Genomic DNA, 21,128 nt, shown 5'->3' on the forward strand with positions numbered 1-21,128 from the left:
TAACGGATAAATATTGGTACAGAACCGATATAGGAATGTAAACAAAATTTAAGCTTATTGTTAAAATCTCTACAAAATATGTAATAATTTGATGTGCATATCATTTTTGACCGCCAAATGGCATTTTTTTTACTTTTTTTTACTAGATCTACGAAACCGCTAGACCTGCCTTCATGAAAATTTAATCAGTTTTGCATCTTGTTAATACAAGTAAAATGTTTTTTTAATTTTTAAAATCGGACGCTCCGTTCTCTTAAAAACCGTGTTACCGTTTTTGGCACGTTTTGCTCCGTATCTTCGGAACGGCTAGACCTGCCTCCGCCAAAAACTAATCAGCACGTCTCGGTATCAGTACGAATCAAATGTTTTTTGAATTATTCAAATCGGTTGATCGATGTTCTCAAAATCGTCGACGAAAATTTGTATCAGCACACACACACACACACATACATCCTTTTTTTTCTAAGGTATGCCAAAATATTCCGAAACCTTTGAAACGTAAAGATATAAAAAAAATTTCATTTTCGTTTTTTTTTTGCGATTACTATAACTTACCCTACGGGAAGAAAATTTAAAAGCCATTCAATGTATCTCGATGAGGACTAGCGGTTATAGGTTTTGCGCGACGATCGTCCGAGCCGTTTCTTTGTAATTAGCAAAAAAAAAAGTGTAAAATATTTCGTCCACGTTTTAGCCCACCATACGGAATCGATTTTGAAAATTCAAAAACCGTTCGAAAGATATTGGTTGGGAATCGTGCTGATTAGTGTCTAAAATATTTTTTGTCGATTTAATGAAACTTTTTTTGACGATAAATATCAAATTATCTTATCTATCAAAATCAATCTGTCTTAAGTAAACGTAAGTTAACCAAAATATTACGGCCCTACGACAAGTCGTTTAATTATAAAAATTAATTACAAAAAAGTTTGAAAAACTGTTAGTTAAAATCAGTTTTACTTGGTATGGCGATAGAGTACCTGGTCTTAATGAGCAATTTTTTGATGGGTGGGCTCGTTTTTTTTTTTTTTTTTAATAGACAGGCAATGGGTTCGTTTTTTTAGGCATATTAGCCCATATAATTTTTTGAGATTGATGGGTGGGCAAGCCCACACAGCCCATACGGTTCCGACGCCACTGTACCAAACCATTATAAACCAACGCAAACCAACGGATACGGGTTCAATTTGCTTCCAGAAAGACACGTGTTTGATTTTCAATAACGTGTATTAAATCCACTCGGAATACTTATAAGTCACTCAAATTAATTAATTTATTATTGTTTAAGTCTATTATTTACACATATCGAGAAGCTTGCTTTAAGCAAAATACCATTTGTCCAAATACAAATAGTTTATAACGAAGATTTTATTTAATCATAGTACATATAATATTAATATGAAAAAATCTGCATATTTCGAATTTCATTAGATATTACTGAAATATTAACTCTAAAACACTGTAGTTAAAATTTTATTGTGCTTAATGCCTCCATATTTCAAAAAAGCCGCCAAGTTGATAAAATTATCACTTATTTTAAATAGCGTTGATTGCTAAACTTGTTCATGGTGATTGAGTTAATAGTAATATTACTAATATTTATTACAATTCATTTATTTAAACAATGTTTAAACTATTATCTCAAATAATATTTCCCATTCAAGCCTCTGGCAATAATCAATTTTAAGTTTGAACTCAATAGGTTTTAAAAGTTGGTTTATCTTTTCTTAGTTGCTCCATGAGATTTGCATTATATATATATATATATATATATATATATATTAAAAAGATTAAAAAGAATATAAATGGTCTAGCAATATCATCTACATGTAAAACATGAAGAATAACCTCAGTATTTGGGATAAGACATTATATTATCCTTAACATACATAAATTATTTAAAATTATAACAATTGTGATAAAGAAATTACAATAAATGCAATAGAATACACTTTTAGTTTTAACGTTATGTAAAGCATACTATTTGTATAGTCAGTGGATGAAGTAGACAACATGATTTCACAAAATGGGAACATAATAGATTTTTTATGACTTATTTTTCATTATATTATTATAACACATTAATTAGTATTAAATTTGTTTCAAATTTCTAATATCTTCTTTCATTAAACACAATGATTAAATAACTATGCAAACAAATTTACTAATTAAAAAAAAATTACCCTGTGTAAAAGTGCTATTGTCAGTTATCAAATTTAATTCCCAGAATGACTAAAGTTGTTACTTAATAATTTTTATTTAATCTTTAAATAACTGTAAAATAATCATTTTAAAAAATTAGAAGTTGATCACATTAATAAGGACATTTAATGCATTACATCTATTATCAAAATCTCTCAACAAAAATTAAGAGAAACTTATCTCTACTCACTGCACCCCTAGCATAATAGTAATAACTATTATGTATTATCTAGAGGAATAACTATTAATATTAAATAAATATATATTAAATTAACATTTATCATTCTAAATAGAACTGACTAAAACTGCAAATTACAGTTCAACTCTTTGGAATTCGTCAAATCAAAGTTAATGTAATGATTTGATACAAATATTATATGTTCTCTAAACAGTAAGTACAAAATTAAAAGTAATAATAACAATTGAAATATTTTTGTTAAAAATGTAAACAATTGACACTTGAAACTGGAACACTTTCGATTTATAATATATTACTACTAATGAAAAGAATATATTAAACCACTTTTAATAATTACTTACCTATTGATTTACTGTTTTTTGAGCAATTCTTTGCGTTCTGCAACATCAATCTTAGACAAATTGACACAGGCCACCACTCCATGTACAATAGATATAAAAGATTTAGTGATAGCAATTGGCGCACTTAAATAAGCAATGATTCTGAATAAAGATAATCCGGCAACTGTATGGATAAAATAATATATTTTAATAATTATATGGTTATAAAGAATTGAAATATGGTTAAAAATAGAAAAAAATCCTATATTATTTTTGCATTTTTTTAAGACAAGTTTTGAATTATTTTCATCTTGATTAAAGCTTGATTCAAAGTCAGAAATTACACATTTGGAGACAAATCTATAGGGCTTTATTGAAGTAAAACTTCTTTAGGCGCGGCTAGGGTGTAAATCTGTAAGAATGCAACGGAAATAACGTTACGCCTGAACTACAAATCATTCGCTTTCGATGAAATCATTTCTATACGGGTCGATTGTGATTAGTCGTCATGTATGTACATAGAGATCTGTCGTTCTATGCGTACCGGCATCAACGTTGTATACTTAACTAATATAAGAATAATCTCTAATCTCTAATTTCGTTTAGTACACGGCACAAATGTTTAATTTGTTTTATTATTTTCAAGGAACAGGGTAAAATACTCTTCTGATTCAGGCATTTTTTATTGAATCAAGATTTGTACTACGATGTAACTTTAAAATATTTATTTATCTGTGTTTAGGCGTTGTTTAACATAATCCACTGTGTAAACAAATATTACAGAATTTATTAATCAGCAATTACTTCATTTCTCTAATGAATGTTCATTTCTAAATGCTAATTACAATGACAAACCGATCATGTCATATTTGAAGTATGACTTTAATTACATTATTGTTTTTAAATATTATAAATCTTTTTAATGCTATTATAAACATATAATTTATAATTTATCATTATATAAATGTGTATAATGGATGACACTAATAAATGTGTGCATCACGAGTGTTACCGTATTACTAATAAACATTATTCAAAATTGTTATATGATGTATTTATTTTTACTTAAATGCCATCTTGTTCAGTAGCAAAAAAGTTTTACTTCAATAGTATGTGAACTTTACGTGGACTCTATTTTTTTCTTCATTAATTCATTATTTCAAAATTGAGTATAATTTCATTCAAAGCAATTATTAGACTTATATGGTAAATAATGATAGTCCAAATCAGATTTCAGACACTAAATAAATTTTCAAGTATTAAACATTTCAATAATAATATTGCAAACAAATACCAAAATGTTTTTAATAAATTGCAAACTATTTTTCTACTCACTTAAAGGTCCTTCAGTAAAATATAGCAAATACAATGCAGCATAAAAAGCCTCATTCCCTGCACACATTCCAAATAGAACTGGTTTAGAAGTATAATATAAATGCATTATAGGGTTCTCAGACATGTCAATGAATTTATGAGACACTTTTCCTTGTAGTAAAGACCTGAAATGAATATTGATTACGATATAAACAAAATTGCTATTTAAAAAAGTATTAATCAATTAAAATTCTTACGAATGTAAATATATCCAGTGGCAAGCTATATCAATGCAAATGGAAAGCTGGAACAAAAACATGTATTTTGGATAAAAGTAACTTAGAGTTACTAATAGACACATAGTTCCACATCGGTCAGTCAACTGATCCAAAATTGCTCCAAACTTAGTACCTGAATGATAAAGAACAAATGTTATAAATAAACTAACAATAAGGCAAAATTAAGATTGTCTTTAATATGTGCAAATGTAATAGTCTCATTAATAATATAAATTCATATTTAATGGCTAGTTTACTTTGATTAAAATATCGAGCAGCATGTCCATCAACTGCATCTAGTAATCCACTGATAATATAACACCAACAGGCAACTACATAGTTTGTGGGCATAAAATAAAAGGAAATAATAGCTAAAATCACTCGGCCATATCCTGAAACAAATTTAATTTTCAATTAATATCTATGTTATTATTTTGATTGTTTAATATATATTATATATTGAAAGTACCAATTAAATTAGGCACAAAAAGAAATATATTTTCGGTATCCATGATTTTTTCCTGGTACTCAAATTTGTCTCTGATGTTACTAATCAAATTAAAGATATTGATTTCTTAAATCTTCTATGAATTAATTTTTACTAAATTTCTTCTAATAATGAGCCAGTATCTTCGAAATGATGCTCATAAGAATATAATTTTATACATATGTATCAAATTTCACTTAATATAAATCACAAAATGTCAATTTCTAGGGGGCAATCCAAGGGTGGTTCAAATCTTAAATTCTGAAACAAAACATCTTCGTTTGATTATTTGATGTTTGAGTTGTCAGTTTTTTATTCTCATCGTAGATAAGATGCTAAAGATTAGACACTCCTTAAATTTGACATATCATTGACACCTAAAGCATACACATGTCGTGAGATGGCGCTTAATTTGAATTAAAATTTGAACTTGTTTCTCATTTGGCATCGTGCCTTTCCTTAAGGCATATTGCTGGAACTTTCCGTACCGAAATTAAACATTGGAGAAATGCAAATAATCAATATTTGTTTTGAATAATTTCAAATAGATTATTTATTATAAATACATTACGATATAAATTCATAAGTGCATTTTAAATTAGGCGACGAGCGTGTTCTACAACTACAACTTTGTGTATGTTTATAAGAAATTTGTTCATTTTTTTAAATTTGATTTTTCTTGATGATTTAGATTTTTTTTTAAATTTCGAAGTTTTTCTATGAGTTTGAAATTTTTTAGAAAATTTTAAAAAAACTTAGCTTCGAAACGGCTAGACCTGCCTATGCCTAAAAACTAATCAGCACGTCTCCTTTATGAATACGAATCGAATGTTTTTTAAATTATTCAAATCGAGTATGGATCCATACTGTCGAAAATGTCGAGGACATTTATTTGAACCATTTTGAATTTTGAAATGAAAAATCTTGGTACGGAATCCAAAAAAAAAATTACACAAAATGTATATACATTATTAAAATCTTTATAAAAAATCTGATAATTTGTATGTACATAAGTCGAATAAATATTTTGGACCGCCAAATGACATCTTTTTAACTTATTTTTATTGAGAATCCTTAACCGCTGGAAATGCCGTCACAAAAATTTGAACAGTTCTTCATCTTGTCAATACAAGTAAAATGTTTTTTGAGTTAATAAAATCGGACGCTCCGTTCTCTTGAAAACTGAGTTACCGTTTTTGGCACTTTTTGCCCCGTATCTTCGGAACGGCTAGACCTGCTTTCGCCAAAAACTAATCAGCACGTCTCCTTATCAATACAAATCGAATGTTTTTTGAATTATTCAAATAGGTTGATCGGTGTTCCCGAAATCGTCGTTGAAAATTTGTATCCGCGCGCACACACACACACACACATGCATCAATTTCTTCTAAGGTATGCTAATATATTCAGAAACCTTTGAAACGTAAAGATATACAGAAATTTTCATTTTCGATCATCTTGCGATTACCACCATGCGATTACCCTATGGGAATAAGTTAATAAATTAACAATCATAGTTAACAATGTAGATATGCCGAAAAGTAGGTAATAACTAGTAAAGTTATTATATATGTATCTATATTTTTATTATATATGTATCTATTACATATAAGCCTAATTATTGCATATATATGATTATATTATATAGCACTAATTACATGCCAATTGGAATCATTCGAGGGGTTGACCCTCAACAACTAGATTCTAATCAGATTTTACTTAATTCAAATAAACTCGTAACGGTCGAGCCATCAGATTTCTGATTCGAATCATATGAGTCATCCGATTTCTGATTCGCATCAAAATAAGTAATTGAAAAGCAATATTGTGCTTTAGGTCGCAGCACTTGCATTATTCTTCTGAGCACTGGAAACGAATAAGTTTATTAATAGATTCACATTGTTTTAATTTTTGTTTTTATCATTTTTAAATAATTTCTTTATAGTATAGTTCTTTCATTGTATAATAACTATTATACGATTCACAATTTGTATTGAAACAATATCTGGTTAAAACCTAAGAAAGCAGGAAACCATCACCAATATCTTGATTACGCCAGTTCACAACAATGATAGATATTAGCTATAATATAACCGCATAATCTTTATGCTAGTGGAACAAATATGTTTTTTGCTATATTTCTTTAACACGGTTTCCATAATATATTAATCAGGTACATATATTAATTTTCATTTATCAAACTAAACAAACTAATGCGTCCCATTTAGGTTCGCTCCTCTGCTGATAAATATTAACAATCAATTGCAATCAATCTTTCAATCGAAGCTTCTAAATATTTTATACTCTTTATAAAGAGTACACACTATAGTGATTGTAAATAATTAATAATGTAAATTTAATTTAAAAATATATTTCAAACATTTTCAAAATTACATCTTTTTAATAATATGTAATATATTTAATACTACAGTAATTTATGTTTATAATCTTTACTTTATCGAGTCAACTGGTGAACTTCTCCACTTTTTATAATGAACTTTTATCACAATTCCTAAATGAATAAATTTATATTGCACTTTTAGTCTTGGCTTATATTTGTCCATAAATAAGCTATCAGGATTATTTTAATTGAATCAATTGGTTTATGGTAAACCGCACTTAAGTCATGTTGCTTCATTCTTTTGTGTACATATTTTGAGGTTTGTCCAATGTATTGGAAAGAACAGTCGTTGCAAGAAACAGAATATACTACATCAGTATTGAAATTTGATGGAGTAGGAGATTTAATGTTCGTAAAAAATTTATTGGAGGAGTATAAGGATGAATTAATTTTTTAACTGAACATTAAGTCTCCTACTCCATCCAATTTCAATACTGACCTAGTATAATCTGTTTTCTTGCCAATATTGTTATTCTTTCCAATACATTGGACAAACCTCACAATATGTACACAAAAGAATAAGGCAACATGAATTAAGTGAGATTGACCATAAACAAAAAAATTTCAAAAGTACCCTGGTACAACACTCTGTTGAAAATGCCAACTTGTTTAACTTCACTCCTAAAATTTTGTAGATGTTCGGAAAAGAAACCCTTATCAATTTATTTAAAAAATCCAGAAAATATCAATTAAAGATATATATATATATATATTATATATATATATATATATATATATACATATATATATATATATATAAATATATACACACACATATATATATATATATATATATATATATATATATATATAAATATATATACACACATATATATATATATACATATATATATATATATATATATATATATATATATTCATATACATATTTATGCGTGTGTACATATTCGAGTAGTTTTGAAAGTTTAAACAAATATTCCTTATATATAAATAATTTTCGTAACCACATCAACTTCGACAAACTCAGTATGAAATTTTAAATAGATGTTATTTTTATAAAAACATTATTATAAAAACAAATAATATTCCTTACAATAATAATCTATAACATTTTTATACAATGACATTGGTCAATACTTTAATATAAAATGATTTAAATATAGTTAAACAATATAAAAAATATATAAACATTAATTGTTTTAATATCAATAGTTTCATAGAAATATATTATTATAGAATATCACATTTTCAGCCGCTTCGTGCATAATGCAACAACATGGCTTTGGCCTAGCTTTTCCGCTTCTCTCTGTATGCGACGGACGTCTACTATACGGTTGTGTTTCACAGCCAATAAATAAGCAGACTTTAGTTGCCGAATATTAATATAACAAGAAATCTGAAATAAGTGATATTATTTTTAAGATTATTAAGAATTTACTCAGATAATCTAATCATCTCCCCCAAGTAACAAAAGAAATTTGGAAAAAATAATTTTGGCGAGCAGCCAGATAATGAGTTTTCGATAAGATTAAATTTGGATTGATTCTTCGCAATTAGTTGATGATAAAATTACAACTTGCAACAAATATCTGCAAATTATATATACAACGATTATAACGTATTGTTGTGAATGAAAAAATTGACAAATACAAAATTGCTAAGGCGAGTTAAAGTAGCTTCTCACATTAATAATTTCGAACTTTCATTTTCAATTTTATAAAAACTAGCAAAAGTTATGAAAATGAACTTTTTGACTGCCTTTCGACCAGCATGAGTACTGTTTTCACTACGTTTTACGAGGAAAGTTGAACATTTTATACAAGGCTTAAAAGCGAAAAAAATAGATAAAAAATATAAGAATTATATAAAATATAATTGTACAATAACGTTTTTACTATTCATTATAAAATCCAATTTTTATTGTGTCCTTATATAGAATTTGTTACTTTAAATCATATTTAAGTTATTTGGTATAAAACCACACCCCCAAACCCGGATTAGTATATTTACAAGTTGCCGTCCAGATTTTGTCATGAAAAACTATGGTCACCTTAGTTTATGGCGTACACATAAAAAAATGAAACAAAATTAGTAGGGTTACATTCAAACTGCTATAGAATTATTTATAACAACTAATGCAATTTTAATAATATTAACAACTACTTAATGCTCAATAATTATATATAGCACTCTGTTTCGATCAAGCGCAATTTAGTCTGAAGTGTATTTCCCATATTCTGATTTAAATATAAGGTTGTTTGGAGAGTCTCTTCGTTTTTTTACCACCAGAATTTAACTATATTGTTTTGAACCCAACATTACACTTAAGCCCTGTTTTTATTATATGATTTGAAAAATCAAATTCTAATCAATTTACATGCAGTAGTTTTTGGATGGTGCCACTAAATAATTAAATTTTCGACATATTTTACACTTCTGAAGAAAGTGTAAAATAAACTACTTTTCTGAGAAAAGGTAAAAATACTGTTAAAGTCAAAATGAAATTGACCGATGTGTACGAAATCATTTCCATCGTATTGATTGATAATACAACAGTGCCAAAATTGGTTTGCTACAGTCTATTCCTGGTATTTTGCTGTCCAAGTGCGAGAAGTACACTTGAAGCTGATAAAGACGCGAGAAAGGCGTAGTTGATGCAAACCAGCGAATAACAATACATGCGATCCCATTCACTTAAAATTTATCAAATTTCATAGTTCATGACCACTCAAAAGAAAGAAACGTGTGTCGTCGCACTAGCGTCCGCGATTCGCCTTTGAAAAGTCCTAAAAATCATCAGGTTTTGAAGCGAATTGTCATTAGGAATGTCAAATGGGATGTAAAGAATACAATATTCGGAATTACCCATGAAAGAAAAAAGAAAAAGCTGCTCAAGACAGGTGCAAACCTGAAATTTGCCAGGAAAAGGTAATGCAGTATGTTTGGTAAGAAGTTAAAGGAGTTGTTCATTTTTTAGCTTTTCCAGGATAACATAACGGTTAATTCGGATGCCTTATATCATCAGCTAGATAAACTAAATGATATACTTCAAAGAAAAGGTCAGAATTAACCCACAAGCAAAGTATAGTCCTGCATCAAGACGACGCAAGACCTCACATAAGTTTGGTCAATCGCCAAAAGTTTTAGTAGCTTGAAAGGGACCCAATGACATATTCATCATAATCTCCAGACCTGCCATCATCGGACCATTATTTGTTCTGGCCTCTAAAAAAATTTTTAGGCGGTAAAACCTTTACTTCAAACCAGCATGTCAAAAAGCACTTTGATCAGTTTTTTGCTAATAACGACTAAAAAATTTATTTTCTCGAAATTATGCTTATACCAGAAATATGACAAGAGATGCTTGATCAAAACTGCCAATACAAAACTTATTAAAGTAATTGTTTATTGTTGGAAAATTGAGTGCCAAAATATCTATAAAAAACAAAATTACTTTCCGAAAAACCTTTGAATTATTATTGTTAATATTCATTATTAGCTTTAGTTAGGTTTATGATGTAAATTTGATTCATATTCATTTTGAAATATTATTTGCCTATAATTAAATAGAAGTTATAATAATATATAGTTCAGAAATTAATGAAATTTAAAAAATAATGCAAAAATTTTGAAAGTCTTGGACGCAAAACAATATCAATTATCGAGAAATAATTACTAACCATAACACCAATATCACTAACACTCCTTACGACGGCGTCTGCTCCGTCCAAGCATTTGGAAGACTGCAGTATGCTAGCCTCATATAGAGCAGCAGCTGCCAATTCATCAACAAGAATTGAAGCCTTTTGCTGATTGAGACCACTGGAATGCACACAACGGCAAAGTTGAGCCACTTGATTCAAACCATCACCGCAGCGCGCTAAATAACGCGCGCATTCGCGGTAGAGTTGCGATCCTTGCAACTGATAATCTTGAGCTATTCTGTAACATAATTGTAATAACATATATAGAATTAAATAATTAAAACCGAGAGAACAGTAAGGAAGGACAACAAATTCACAAATAGACTGAAAAAACGACTGTGAACAGGAAAGGACGCCGGATAGGACTCGTACTCAAACTAGTTGGTATTGGTATTTTGCCTTGAGACAATTTACAGTAACTTCCCGATATGTGCAAATAATCAACTTAATCAATAAAATATAAATTATGAGTGATTGAAAGTATTCCGAGTGGATTTATTACACATAATTGAAAACGAACGATCGCGTTAACTCGGAATATTTTTTAAAAGCAAATTTTCAAAAATCAATAATTTTTATAATTCAACTAGTTTCCGTAGGACTTTAATGGTTTAGTTTTTACTATGTTCATTAAGGCCAAGTACTATATCGTTATACCAAGTAAATCGTCTAATTTAAATTTTAACAAACGTCAAAAAAACTATTCATTTTCTCAAACTTTGATGAATTTTTGAAATTAAACTACTTGTCGTAAGGCCGTAATATTTCAGTGAGTTCTATCATAAGATTATGATATATATCGCCAAAAAAGTTCCATAAAAATCGGCTTAATTTTTTTTTTTCAACAGTTAATTACAAGAAAACGGCTCGGTAGATTTTCACTGAAAACTAATCAATATCATTCCCAACTAATATCTTTCGAACAGTTTTTGATTTTTTAAAATCAATTCGCTAGTATGAGCTTAAATGTGGACGAAAAGTTTAACACTTTTTCCAAATTACAAAGAAACGGCTCGGCATATCGTCGCACAAAACTGACAAACGATACTACTCATCGAGATACATCAAATGGCTTTTAAATTTCTGAAATCGGTTCAGGCGTTTTTGAGCAAACGTCGATGAGAGGTCTAATTTTGTCAAATGCCAAAAAAACGATACTAGTTTTTGCAAACTTTGACGAATTTTTAAAATTAAACGACTTGTCGTACGGCCGCAATATTTTAGTATGATCTATAAGACTATGGTATCTACCGTGAAAGAAAAATCATAAAAATCGTAAAAAAAAATTTCAACATTTTATTGCAAGAAAACGGCCCGGTCGATCTTTGCCAAAAACTAATCCGGTCGATTTCCAACCAATAGCTTTCGAACAGTTTATGAATTTTTAAAATCGAGTCAGAATTGCGGGTTAAAACGTGGACAAAATTTGTTTCACTTTTCTGCGATTTACAAAGAAACGATTCGGCCGATCGTAGCGCAAAACTGACATATGATAGTAGTCCTCATCGAGATACATCGAATCGCTTTCAAATTTTTGAAATCGGTCCAGTCGTTTTTGAGAAAACGTCGATTTACGGCAAAAAATATGTTCACATACACACACAAACACATACTTTTTCTCAAATTTGGTCTTCTCCTTCGGGAAGTTAAAAAAGCGGTTGCGTGATGGCCATGAGCATGGTTAAATAATGACGCAAATGATATACAACTTGCTTGAAGAAGAAATTCACAAGATAAAAACCGAAGCAAAGAAAAGATACGCATGAAAGCGAAAGTTTGGTAAATAAAATGTAAAACAATTAACCATAAAAAGCAAGAAAAGAGGTTGAAATATGACGGTCCTGCTCCAGGCAAAATATAAATGACGGTATTAATAGTTGATAATACAACAAAATAACGATAATTTAAGTACAAAATAAGAATTATGCAATATAAAATGAGATAAATAGTACTATGGTAATTTCTTGAGAAAAAACATAATAATTATGATCAGTGATGTTGTGCTAATATTTTTTTTTGCCGGAACGCTAAATTTAAAAAACCGGTTCAAAAAACGGTTTTCATGTTTGTTCCGGTTCCGTTCGAAAAGGAAAGAAACAAAAATCATTACAAAACCCATTTTGTGCACATATATGTATGTATATGACAATAATATAGGAACGTTTAATAAAAATTAGTTAAATTATAATTTATAAAATTCACTTATTAAATCACTTTCGGTATATTGCGAATTCTTTTTGCCGGAACGCGTTCCGGCTCAAAAATGATTTGCCGAAACGACGTTCCGGCGCGTTCTGGCTCGACAACACCACTGATTATGATCTCATATTTATTTTATATAAACTTCAATATACTATTATACTTAAAATTAATAGTATCAATAGTGACTATTTGGATACCTGAATGCAAGTCCAAATCCTTCCTCTACATTCTGGCCACAAAGAATTACAAATGTGGCTACTTGCAATCTATCTAATTGATTTCCAAATAGAGTTGGTAACTGCAAACAATTTGATTCATTGCTGTCATTTGTAAACATCTGAAAATTATAATATGTTTTTTTTTAGAATGCCTAAAACTATAATGAAGCTCAATAAATAATTAAAACCTTTATAAAAAGTAACATTGCAGTTGAGACTTAATCCTAACAAATTTTTTCACTTGTAATCTCAGAATTATCTAGAGTTGTTTATCGTATTTTATTTTTATGTACATTTTAAATTAGTATAAATCTGAATCTTTCTCTAGCCTATTAAAAATATGAATCTGTAGCTCTACTTATCAATAATTGTTATTTAAATTATATTATGAAGATATATATATGCAATGATTTTTTTAAAAAAAAGAAACAGATCATTACACCTTTGAAAAATTTCTTTACAAAATGACATAAACATGATCTATGACCACATTGATGATAGTGTATGCATTACCTTATTCAATTTCACAAAGGTCTCTCGACCATGAACTTCACACCCAGCTAAAAATTTAGCAACTTCTCTTTGCTTGCATATTGTATTAATATGTCTATCCAACTCACGATAACTCAACTTCTTAATGAAACCTGATGCTGCTGCACTTGCTTCTTTTAATACTTGGAACGTTGATGAAGTTGTTGTGACAGCAGCTTCTAACTCCTGCCGCAAAAACTTTTCCGCGGTATTTAAATATTCTGCATTTTCATGTAAACTAGTATATGTGGAGCAATTAAATGAATAAAAATGTATGCACGTCATGCTGGCTCTTACAAGATCTTTCATAAATAGTTGTAATGAGTAGAGTGTGTTCATATACTTATATTTTTCTAAATATCTACAAGTATTGCTGAGATAGTCCTAAAAAACAAAAACGTTGAAAATATTAAAAGTAAAATAGTATATTTTTTAAATATGCGCTATACCTTCCAGATAATGAGTGTTGAATCCATGGAAGCCATGTGATGGTGCAAAGTTTCGATACATCCAGTTTTTAAACACTCCATATAAACTGCTTCCGTAAATATATTTTTATCTACAGTATTATTTAAAATATATTCTAAAACTTGATTCACTGTGGAATGTTGCATATAAAACTTTATAATTCCTTCATGAGATCCATATGTCTTCAAATAATATTTACATTCATCAAAAATAAATTTTTCTAAATTTTTCATTTCATGATTATCGGGTGATTGATGTTGAATGCTATCCGATCTAGCTTTTACACGTTTGCTCTTTTGTTTAGATTTATCACCCTCCACCTCTGATTCATATATGCCATTCATAATATTTTTTAAATTAGATAATGTATGTAAAACATATAATGGAGGTTCTGGTAAATTGTTTCTCATATGACCACCTATTTTTTTCTGTAATAAATTTTCTTGGGACTGTTTAATTTCTTCAAAATTTTTCATTATACTTGCATCAATAGTGTATGTTGTTTTCTCTAGAATTTCTATTATTTCATTTAATAATATAGGGTCTTTGGAAGGTCTTGCATTTATTGGTACTTTAGAAACTGAATCTTGTATATTATTGTCAGTATAATTTGTAGCATACTTAAAAACATTTCTTGAATATTTTTCTTCCATGAAATTCTCAACTGTAAATATCTCCTGATGTTGTGCACTGGAAGATGTCTGCATATAAAGATCAACAACTTAATAAAAATTAATATAATTTGTTAAACATAGAATATTTATATAATTAAATTAAATTAAAGGCTACAAAAGCAGGATTGTGTGCTTTCCTAAACTAAATCTATATATAATATTATAGTAACAATTTTTTTCAAATTGAGTAAAAAAACATATTTTAAATGTTTCGAGTTAGATTAAAAAAGCAAACCATACAGATAAAATTTAAAAATATATCTAATAATATATGTAATACACATTGATTTAAATAGTTTATTATAAAAAAAATTTAATATATACCGATGAATTATGTACTGCTTTAAGACAATGACTAAATTTCTCTCTAGCTGTTAAAAAAGCACCAGCCCTTAAACAAGTTTTACCCCAAGCTGCAAACACACTAGCTTTGTCAAGACCCGCTTTCAAAGAAACTTCAAGTGCCACTGTCCATCGCTCAGATAGCATCAGTTGCTCACGCAATATCTGAATATCATAAGCTAAAATTTAAATGTAAATAATTAATATTCTGCATTAAATAAAAAGTACATTTTTAGCTTAGTAAAAACAAAAACAAGATTAATTGAATGTACAAATTACAATTGAACACCATAAAAGCTACTAAAAATATATATAAAAATATCTATGAGATATTAAATATATAAAGTATGATAATATTATTCATAAAATGACTAATCAATAATAAATTATAACCCACCTTCCATGGTTTGTGTAAGGAGTCCTTCACAACTATGCTCCACAAGCAATTGTGCTAAGTCAGCATAATTCAGTATATAATCACAACGTGAAATACCAGCATAGTAATAAGAAGTACATTTATTTTCTGCAAGAATTGTAAGTAGTGTAAAAAGTGATTTAAAAATATTGTGATTGAATATACCTATTGCATCATTTGTCCCAGACATTTCAGAGGTAAAATTTGTTTTTAATTGTATAAGATGAGAAAACTTCACTTTAGCTGCAATTGCCATTGATCGCATTATTTCAATTAGCAATGAGTAATCTATCTGAAAATTCATTTCTTTTTATTAAAACTTTATAATCTTCAGTTAAATAAATTAATGCCAATGTATGATTAAAATATGTTTAATATTGTAAACATTATATATGTAATATATTTTTTTTATTTAGTTATTTTAGGTAATAATTTAAATATCATAAACTAGTTGGTTATAGTATTTTGCCTTGAGGCAAGTTACACGAACTTCCCGATATGTTTAAATAATCGATTTAATCACTAAAAAATAAATTAATTTAGGAGTGAATAAAAGTATTCCGAGTGGATTTATTACACATATTTGAAAACGAACGAACATGTTAACTCGGAGAATTATCTAAAAGCAAAGTTTCACAAATCAATGATTTTTATTATTGAACCAGTTTCCGTAGGACTTCAATGGTTAGTATGTTTATTAAGCACTCTATCATTATACCAAGTAAATCGTCTAAAATCAAACTACTTGTAAGATCGTAATATTTCAGTAAGTTCTATAAGACCATGATATATATCGCCAAAAAAAGTTCCATTAAAATCGGCTCATATTTTTTTTTTCAACAGTTAATTACGAGAAAACGGCTTGGTAGATTTTTTAAAATCGATTCGGTAGTATGAGCTTAAATGTGGACGAAAAGTTTAACACATTTTTGCAAATTACAAAGAACCGGCTCGGCAGATAGTCGCAGCAAACTTAAAAACGATAGTCCTCATTGAGATACATCAAATGGCTTTTAAATTTCTAAAATCGATTCAGGCGTTTTTGATGAAACGATGAAAGGTATAATTTTGACAAAATGCCAAAAAACCGATACTAATTTTTGCAAACTTTGACGAATTTTTGAAGTTAAACGAGTTGTCGTAGGACCGTAATATTTTAGTAAGATCTATAAGACTATGGTATCTACCGTCAAAAAAAAAAAAATATAAAAATCGTCGAAAAAATTTTTTTTAACACTTCATTGCAAGAAACGGCCCGGGCCATCTTTACTAAAAACTAATCAGCACGATTCCCGACCAATATCTTTCAAACGGTTTTTGAAATTTCAAAATCGATTCATAATTGCAGGCTAAAACGTGAACGAAAAATTTTTCACTTTTCTGCTATTTATAAAGAAACGGCTTGGCCGATCGTTGCACAAAACTGATAAACGCTAGTCCTCATCTAGATACATCGAATGGCTTTTAAATTTTTGAAATCCGTCTAGCCGTTTTTGAAAAAACGTCGATTTACAGCAAAAAATCTGTTCACACACACACACACATACTTTTCCCAAGTTTGGCCTCATTCGATTCAAAATGGCTTGAAACGTCGAGAAAACATAAAGCTAGCGAATCGGATTTTTCATAATATTCTATTTTTAGTTCTGACCTCATTATTGGGTACTCCTATAATTTTTGGCTTCATTATTCTAATCACAGCATCACATTCAGACAGCAAAAAATTTGGTGCTTCTTCTGAGTCATCATAAAGAGACAGAATTGATAAACATAATGAGACTGATGGAGCATGCGTAAAACTGTAAATAAAATACAGTTAGTACTTACTATATTAAACACTGCTTTTGATTTTTCGATGTTGAAAAAAATAGCACACAAAAATATATTTTATTCAAAAAAACATGATCAAATTGTAATTTCAGTTACTGAAATTTTGTATCAAACTAATTTTTGTATTCGACATAACAATTATAACTATAAGAAATCCCATTAAGTATTAAATTATTACATATTAGGATATATAATAACATAATTAATAAATATATTTTAGCTATATAATTTGCTGACTCTAAAAAACAATATACACCAATTAATAAGATGTTCTACACATACAACTTTACCCAAATTCTTCTCTTACAGCATTGTCTCGATCTAAATCTCCTGTTAATATCCATTCATTTTCATCACTAATATTTTCACTAATTGATTGATTATAATCTCTTTTTGAATAAGTGGACGAAACATCGTCTGATGTGCAAGAGTCACTGGAAATACCTTCCGCAATTCTTGTTTGATCATAACATTGATTGCAAACACGAACATTTAAATCTTTATAAGCAGATAACTAAAAGAAATTAGAGAGTTTTATATTAACATTAATTATAATTTTATCTGTAATTGTAAGAAAATTCTGTTATTGTTTTATAATTAATTGAATATGTAGACATTATTTCTCACCTTCAGCCTGTTCATTGAACATAATCCACATACAACTCTGCCACATCGTCTACAATGGTGTCTTCTATTAAACATCGTAAAAACTAATTGTTTGCAACACATACATTCATTTGCTGATTCATTTGGGATCCATTCAGATTTTTTGGGAGCAACTAGAGGCATTGTGAACATTTCCTCCACTGGACTCTCTATAGGCTGTATCAAGTCTTCATTGAAAGAAAAATTCCTTGCAGAATTTGGAACATCAAATCTTAATGATTTCTTTGCATAATTTATTAATAATTTTTCAATATGAATCATTGTTATAGTATCTGTTTCAACTTTATCCTCATCTAATAGTTTCTTTTTAATGATTTTTAGACACATTATCAATTTATCAAATTTACAGTTCATTAAGTACTGCTCAATTATTAGCAAAGGCTGATTTATAACTTTAAAAAACGGTAAAGCATCACTTGGTTCTAAACTCATTAGAATATTAATGGATATAACTAAATTGTAATCAACGATTGTATTTTCATGATGCAATATAAATTGACCAAATACTTTAAATGCGTTGATATTATTAACATGCAATATAGATTTTTCACATACAACCAATGCTTGATTCACATTTAATTCATGAAGAAATTTCGATATTATGAGCATGTTTTTTTGGTTCACTTCAAGTGATTCACTAATGAAATCTTCATCAATATAACATTTGATCTTTTGTAATTCCATATAGAGCAATCCAATCTAAGCTTAATTCAATCTGCTTGTTCATAAGAAGAGTCTCTAATATATTTACTGCATCTTCTTTTGATATATTTTGAAATTTGTTCCAATTATAGTCCAATAAATATGAATTAACCTGTAACATTAATTATTTTGTTTTTTTATATACAGAACATATAAATTAACAAAGATAATTGTTGATATACTTTATAATTTTTAATGTTTTATTTAAATATAACAAAAACAAATTTACCTTCTCAAACATTAGAACTTTATTGAATTTGTCTTTCAAGTACCTTTGTTTATCCAAAGACAAATTGTTCAAATTAATATGTTCAATAATATACTCCAAAGCTAATTTTAAAGACTTCTCATCCCAATTTAACATATTTTCATTTATACAATCATATTGCAACTCAATATTATCTATAAATTTTATATATTTCCAATGTTTTCTTGATAAATCCCACAATAAAGAATTTTTCTTATTTCTTAGATATGTAGATTTTTTCATTTGAATCGTAGGCAACGATATAAAAATTTTTAATAATGCCTCTTTTTCAATATCATTCTTTTCATAGTATGTATTAAATAAATTAATATCTACTAGATAATTTAATGCTGATTTCGCTTCATTACCACCATATAGACTCTTAAGATTTTGTGTGCTCTCTAAATTAAAAACATTTCTTAATAAATTAGTATTATGGTCGTCAGTAGTGTTAAAATCAAATAATTTTTCTATGAGATATGCAATAAGCCAGTTGTGTTTTTTTAAATATGCCACCACTATCATATCTGGTTTGTAGTTTAATTCAAAATTAATAATTGGTTTGGAATTTTCAAAATTTCCATCATTGAAATGAAATTTATGATCATTAATGGAAGCAATATTGCATAATTCATTGGTCAAACCCGATACTAATATTTCAAATAAGTTTATGTTCATTCCATTTGTGATTTGTTCTATTTTGTTTGGTAAAATACCTCTAATATGCACTAAATCTCCAATAATTTTTTCTAGTGGAACAAGTAAGTAATTGAATATATTTATTTCATTATCACAATTTAAATCCATATGGATTAACTCTTTTAGTTTTTGTAAATAGTCCCATAATTTTTGCAAATAATTTGGTTGTGTTGATGAAGGATTAAAGCTAACATATGGATATTGTGCCAAAAGTTCAATGGTCTTCTTAAAATTCTCTTCTGTATGTTTTCCGATAATTTCTAAATTTGGCAATAAATTTCTTAGCTCTTCATTGAACTTTAAAATCTGTTTGAATTTATTCATATCATTTGGAAAATGTTCATTAATAATAATATCCATTAGACTAATATTATTAAAATTTCTGTTATATGTTCGATTATGTTCTTTCCAAACATTGAAGAAATCTATCAATTTGTTCAAATATATTTTAAAGGGGCTTTCTTCTTTCCAAGAAAAATCGTTCAAAACTGAAATTAAATCTGCAGACAAATTATAATCACTGCATGATGTTAAAATCAAATCCATCAAGACCATATTCTTATTTTGGTTGCAATCATAAAATGTAATATTTGTATTAATGATTTTATTTGAATTTATAGTATCACTATCCTCCAGAGAAAATGGTACATCATAGGCCTCTAAAAATTTCTTAACGATATATTTACTGGAAGAAAATTCAATTGTTGATGATTCTGTACCATGGTATAACTCATTCTTTCTACTAGATAAATTTCGTAATCTGTGTTTTATTTTCAAATAATTTTGTAAAAAATTAGCTCGTTTGGCTTCAAAGCTGTCTTGTATATGGTATCTCTGTAATTTCAAAAGTCGTTTATTGAGCCATTTCTTGAATTAAATTTCTCTAAATAAAAAAATATCATATAAGGAAAGACATAGATTAATAATGATTACGAATGAAAGAGGATTTATTTCAAACAATGATTTTTAAATAGTTCAAGTTATTAAATTTTATCAGAAGGCTAAATCAATATTAAGTATATTAATTCACAATTTACAACGGAAGACAAACACATTTACGAAATCAAACAAAATATTGATTTGTAAATAAATTTGATTGGCTCTGATTAAATCAAATCACGTTTTCAATGATTCATTCAAAATATCAGAAATATTATCATATGAATTTTCTTAAAATTATTATCTCAATAGGTGCACGTGATGCAACCACGAACTCAAGTAACATGGAATTTTTCATTCATTATAATAATAAACAATTTAAACAAACT

The 21,128-nt window shown here is 28.1% G+C and overlaps 2 protein-coding genes across 2 annotated transcripts in view; both read right to left on the reverse strand.

Annotated features, from left to right (window-relative positions):
- Positions 1-2,594: 2,594 nt before the first annotated feature.
- On the reverse strand, positions 2,595-5,028 carry LOC113387834 (CDP-diacylglycerol--inositol 3-phosphatidyltransferase-like). Its single transcript, XM_026625214.1, has 5 exons — positions 4,783-5,028; positions 4,571-4,705; positions 4,293-4,446; positions 4,057-4,220; positions 2,595-2,905 (listed from the first exon to the last, which is right to left on the reverse strand). Exons 1-5 carry the CDS (start codon positions 4,823-4,825, stop codon positions 2,751-2,753), a joined length of 651 nt encoding a protein of 216 aa, XP_026480999.1. The 5' UTR covers positions 4,826-5,028; the 3' UTR covers positions 2,595-2,750.
- Positions 5,029-8,402: 3,374 nt separating this feature from the next.
- The window catches only part of LOC113388122 (zinc finger FYVE domain-containing protein 26-like), a 14,422-nt gene continuing 1,696 nt past the window's right edge, over positions 8,403-21,128 (reverse strand). The window contains exons 2-16 of the mRNA XM_026625525.1: positions 19,806-20,727; positions 19,444-19,688; positions 19,144-19,257; positions 18,964-19,026; positions 18,174-18,911; positions 17,837-18,060; positions 17,368-17,515; positions 15,882-16,008; positions 15,699-15,824; positions 15,284-15,480; positions 14,267-14,986; positions 13,800-14,201; positions 13,266-13,405; positions 10,843-11,104; positions 8,403-8,558 (exon numbers count right to left, since the gene is read on the reverse strand). Of these exons, the coding sequence (XP_026481310.1) occupies positions 8,403-8,558; positions 10,843-11,104; positions 13,266-13,405; positions 13,800-14,201; positions 14,267-14,986; positions 15,284-15,480; positions 15,699-15,824; positions 15,882-16,008; positions 17,368-17,515; positions 17,837-18,060; positions 18,174-18,911; positions 18,964-19,026; positions 19,144-19,257; positions 19,444-19,688; positions 19,806-20,727 (4,584 nt within the window). The remainder of the gene's footprint in view (positions 8,559-10,842; positions 11,105-13,265; positions 13,406-13,799; positions 14,202-14,266; positions 14,987-15,283; positions 15,481-15,698; positions 15,825-15,881; positions 16,009-17,367; positions 17,516-17,836; positions 18,061-18,173; positions 18,912-18,963; positions 19,027-19,143; positions 19,258-19,443; positions 19,689-19,805; positions 20,728-21,128) is intronic.

The sequence above is a fragment of the Ctenocephalides felis genome, unplaced genomic scaffold, assembly GCF_003426905.1.
Source record: "Ctenocephalides felis isolate EL2017-DRISC unplaced genomic scaffold, ASM342690v1 CF-g0.4_SCAFFOLD_03572, whole genome shotgun sequence".
NCBI lineage: Eukaryota > Metazoa > Arthropoda > Insecta > Siphonaptera > Pulicidae > Ctenocephalides > Ctenocephalides felis.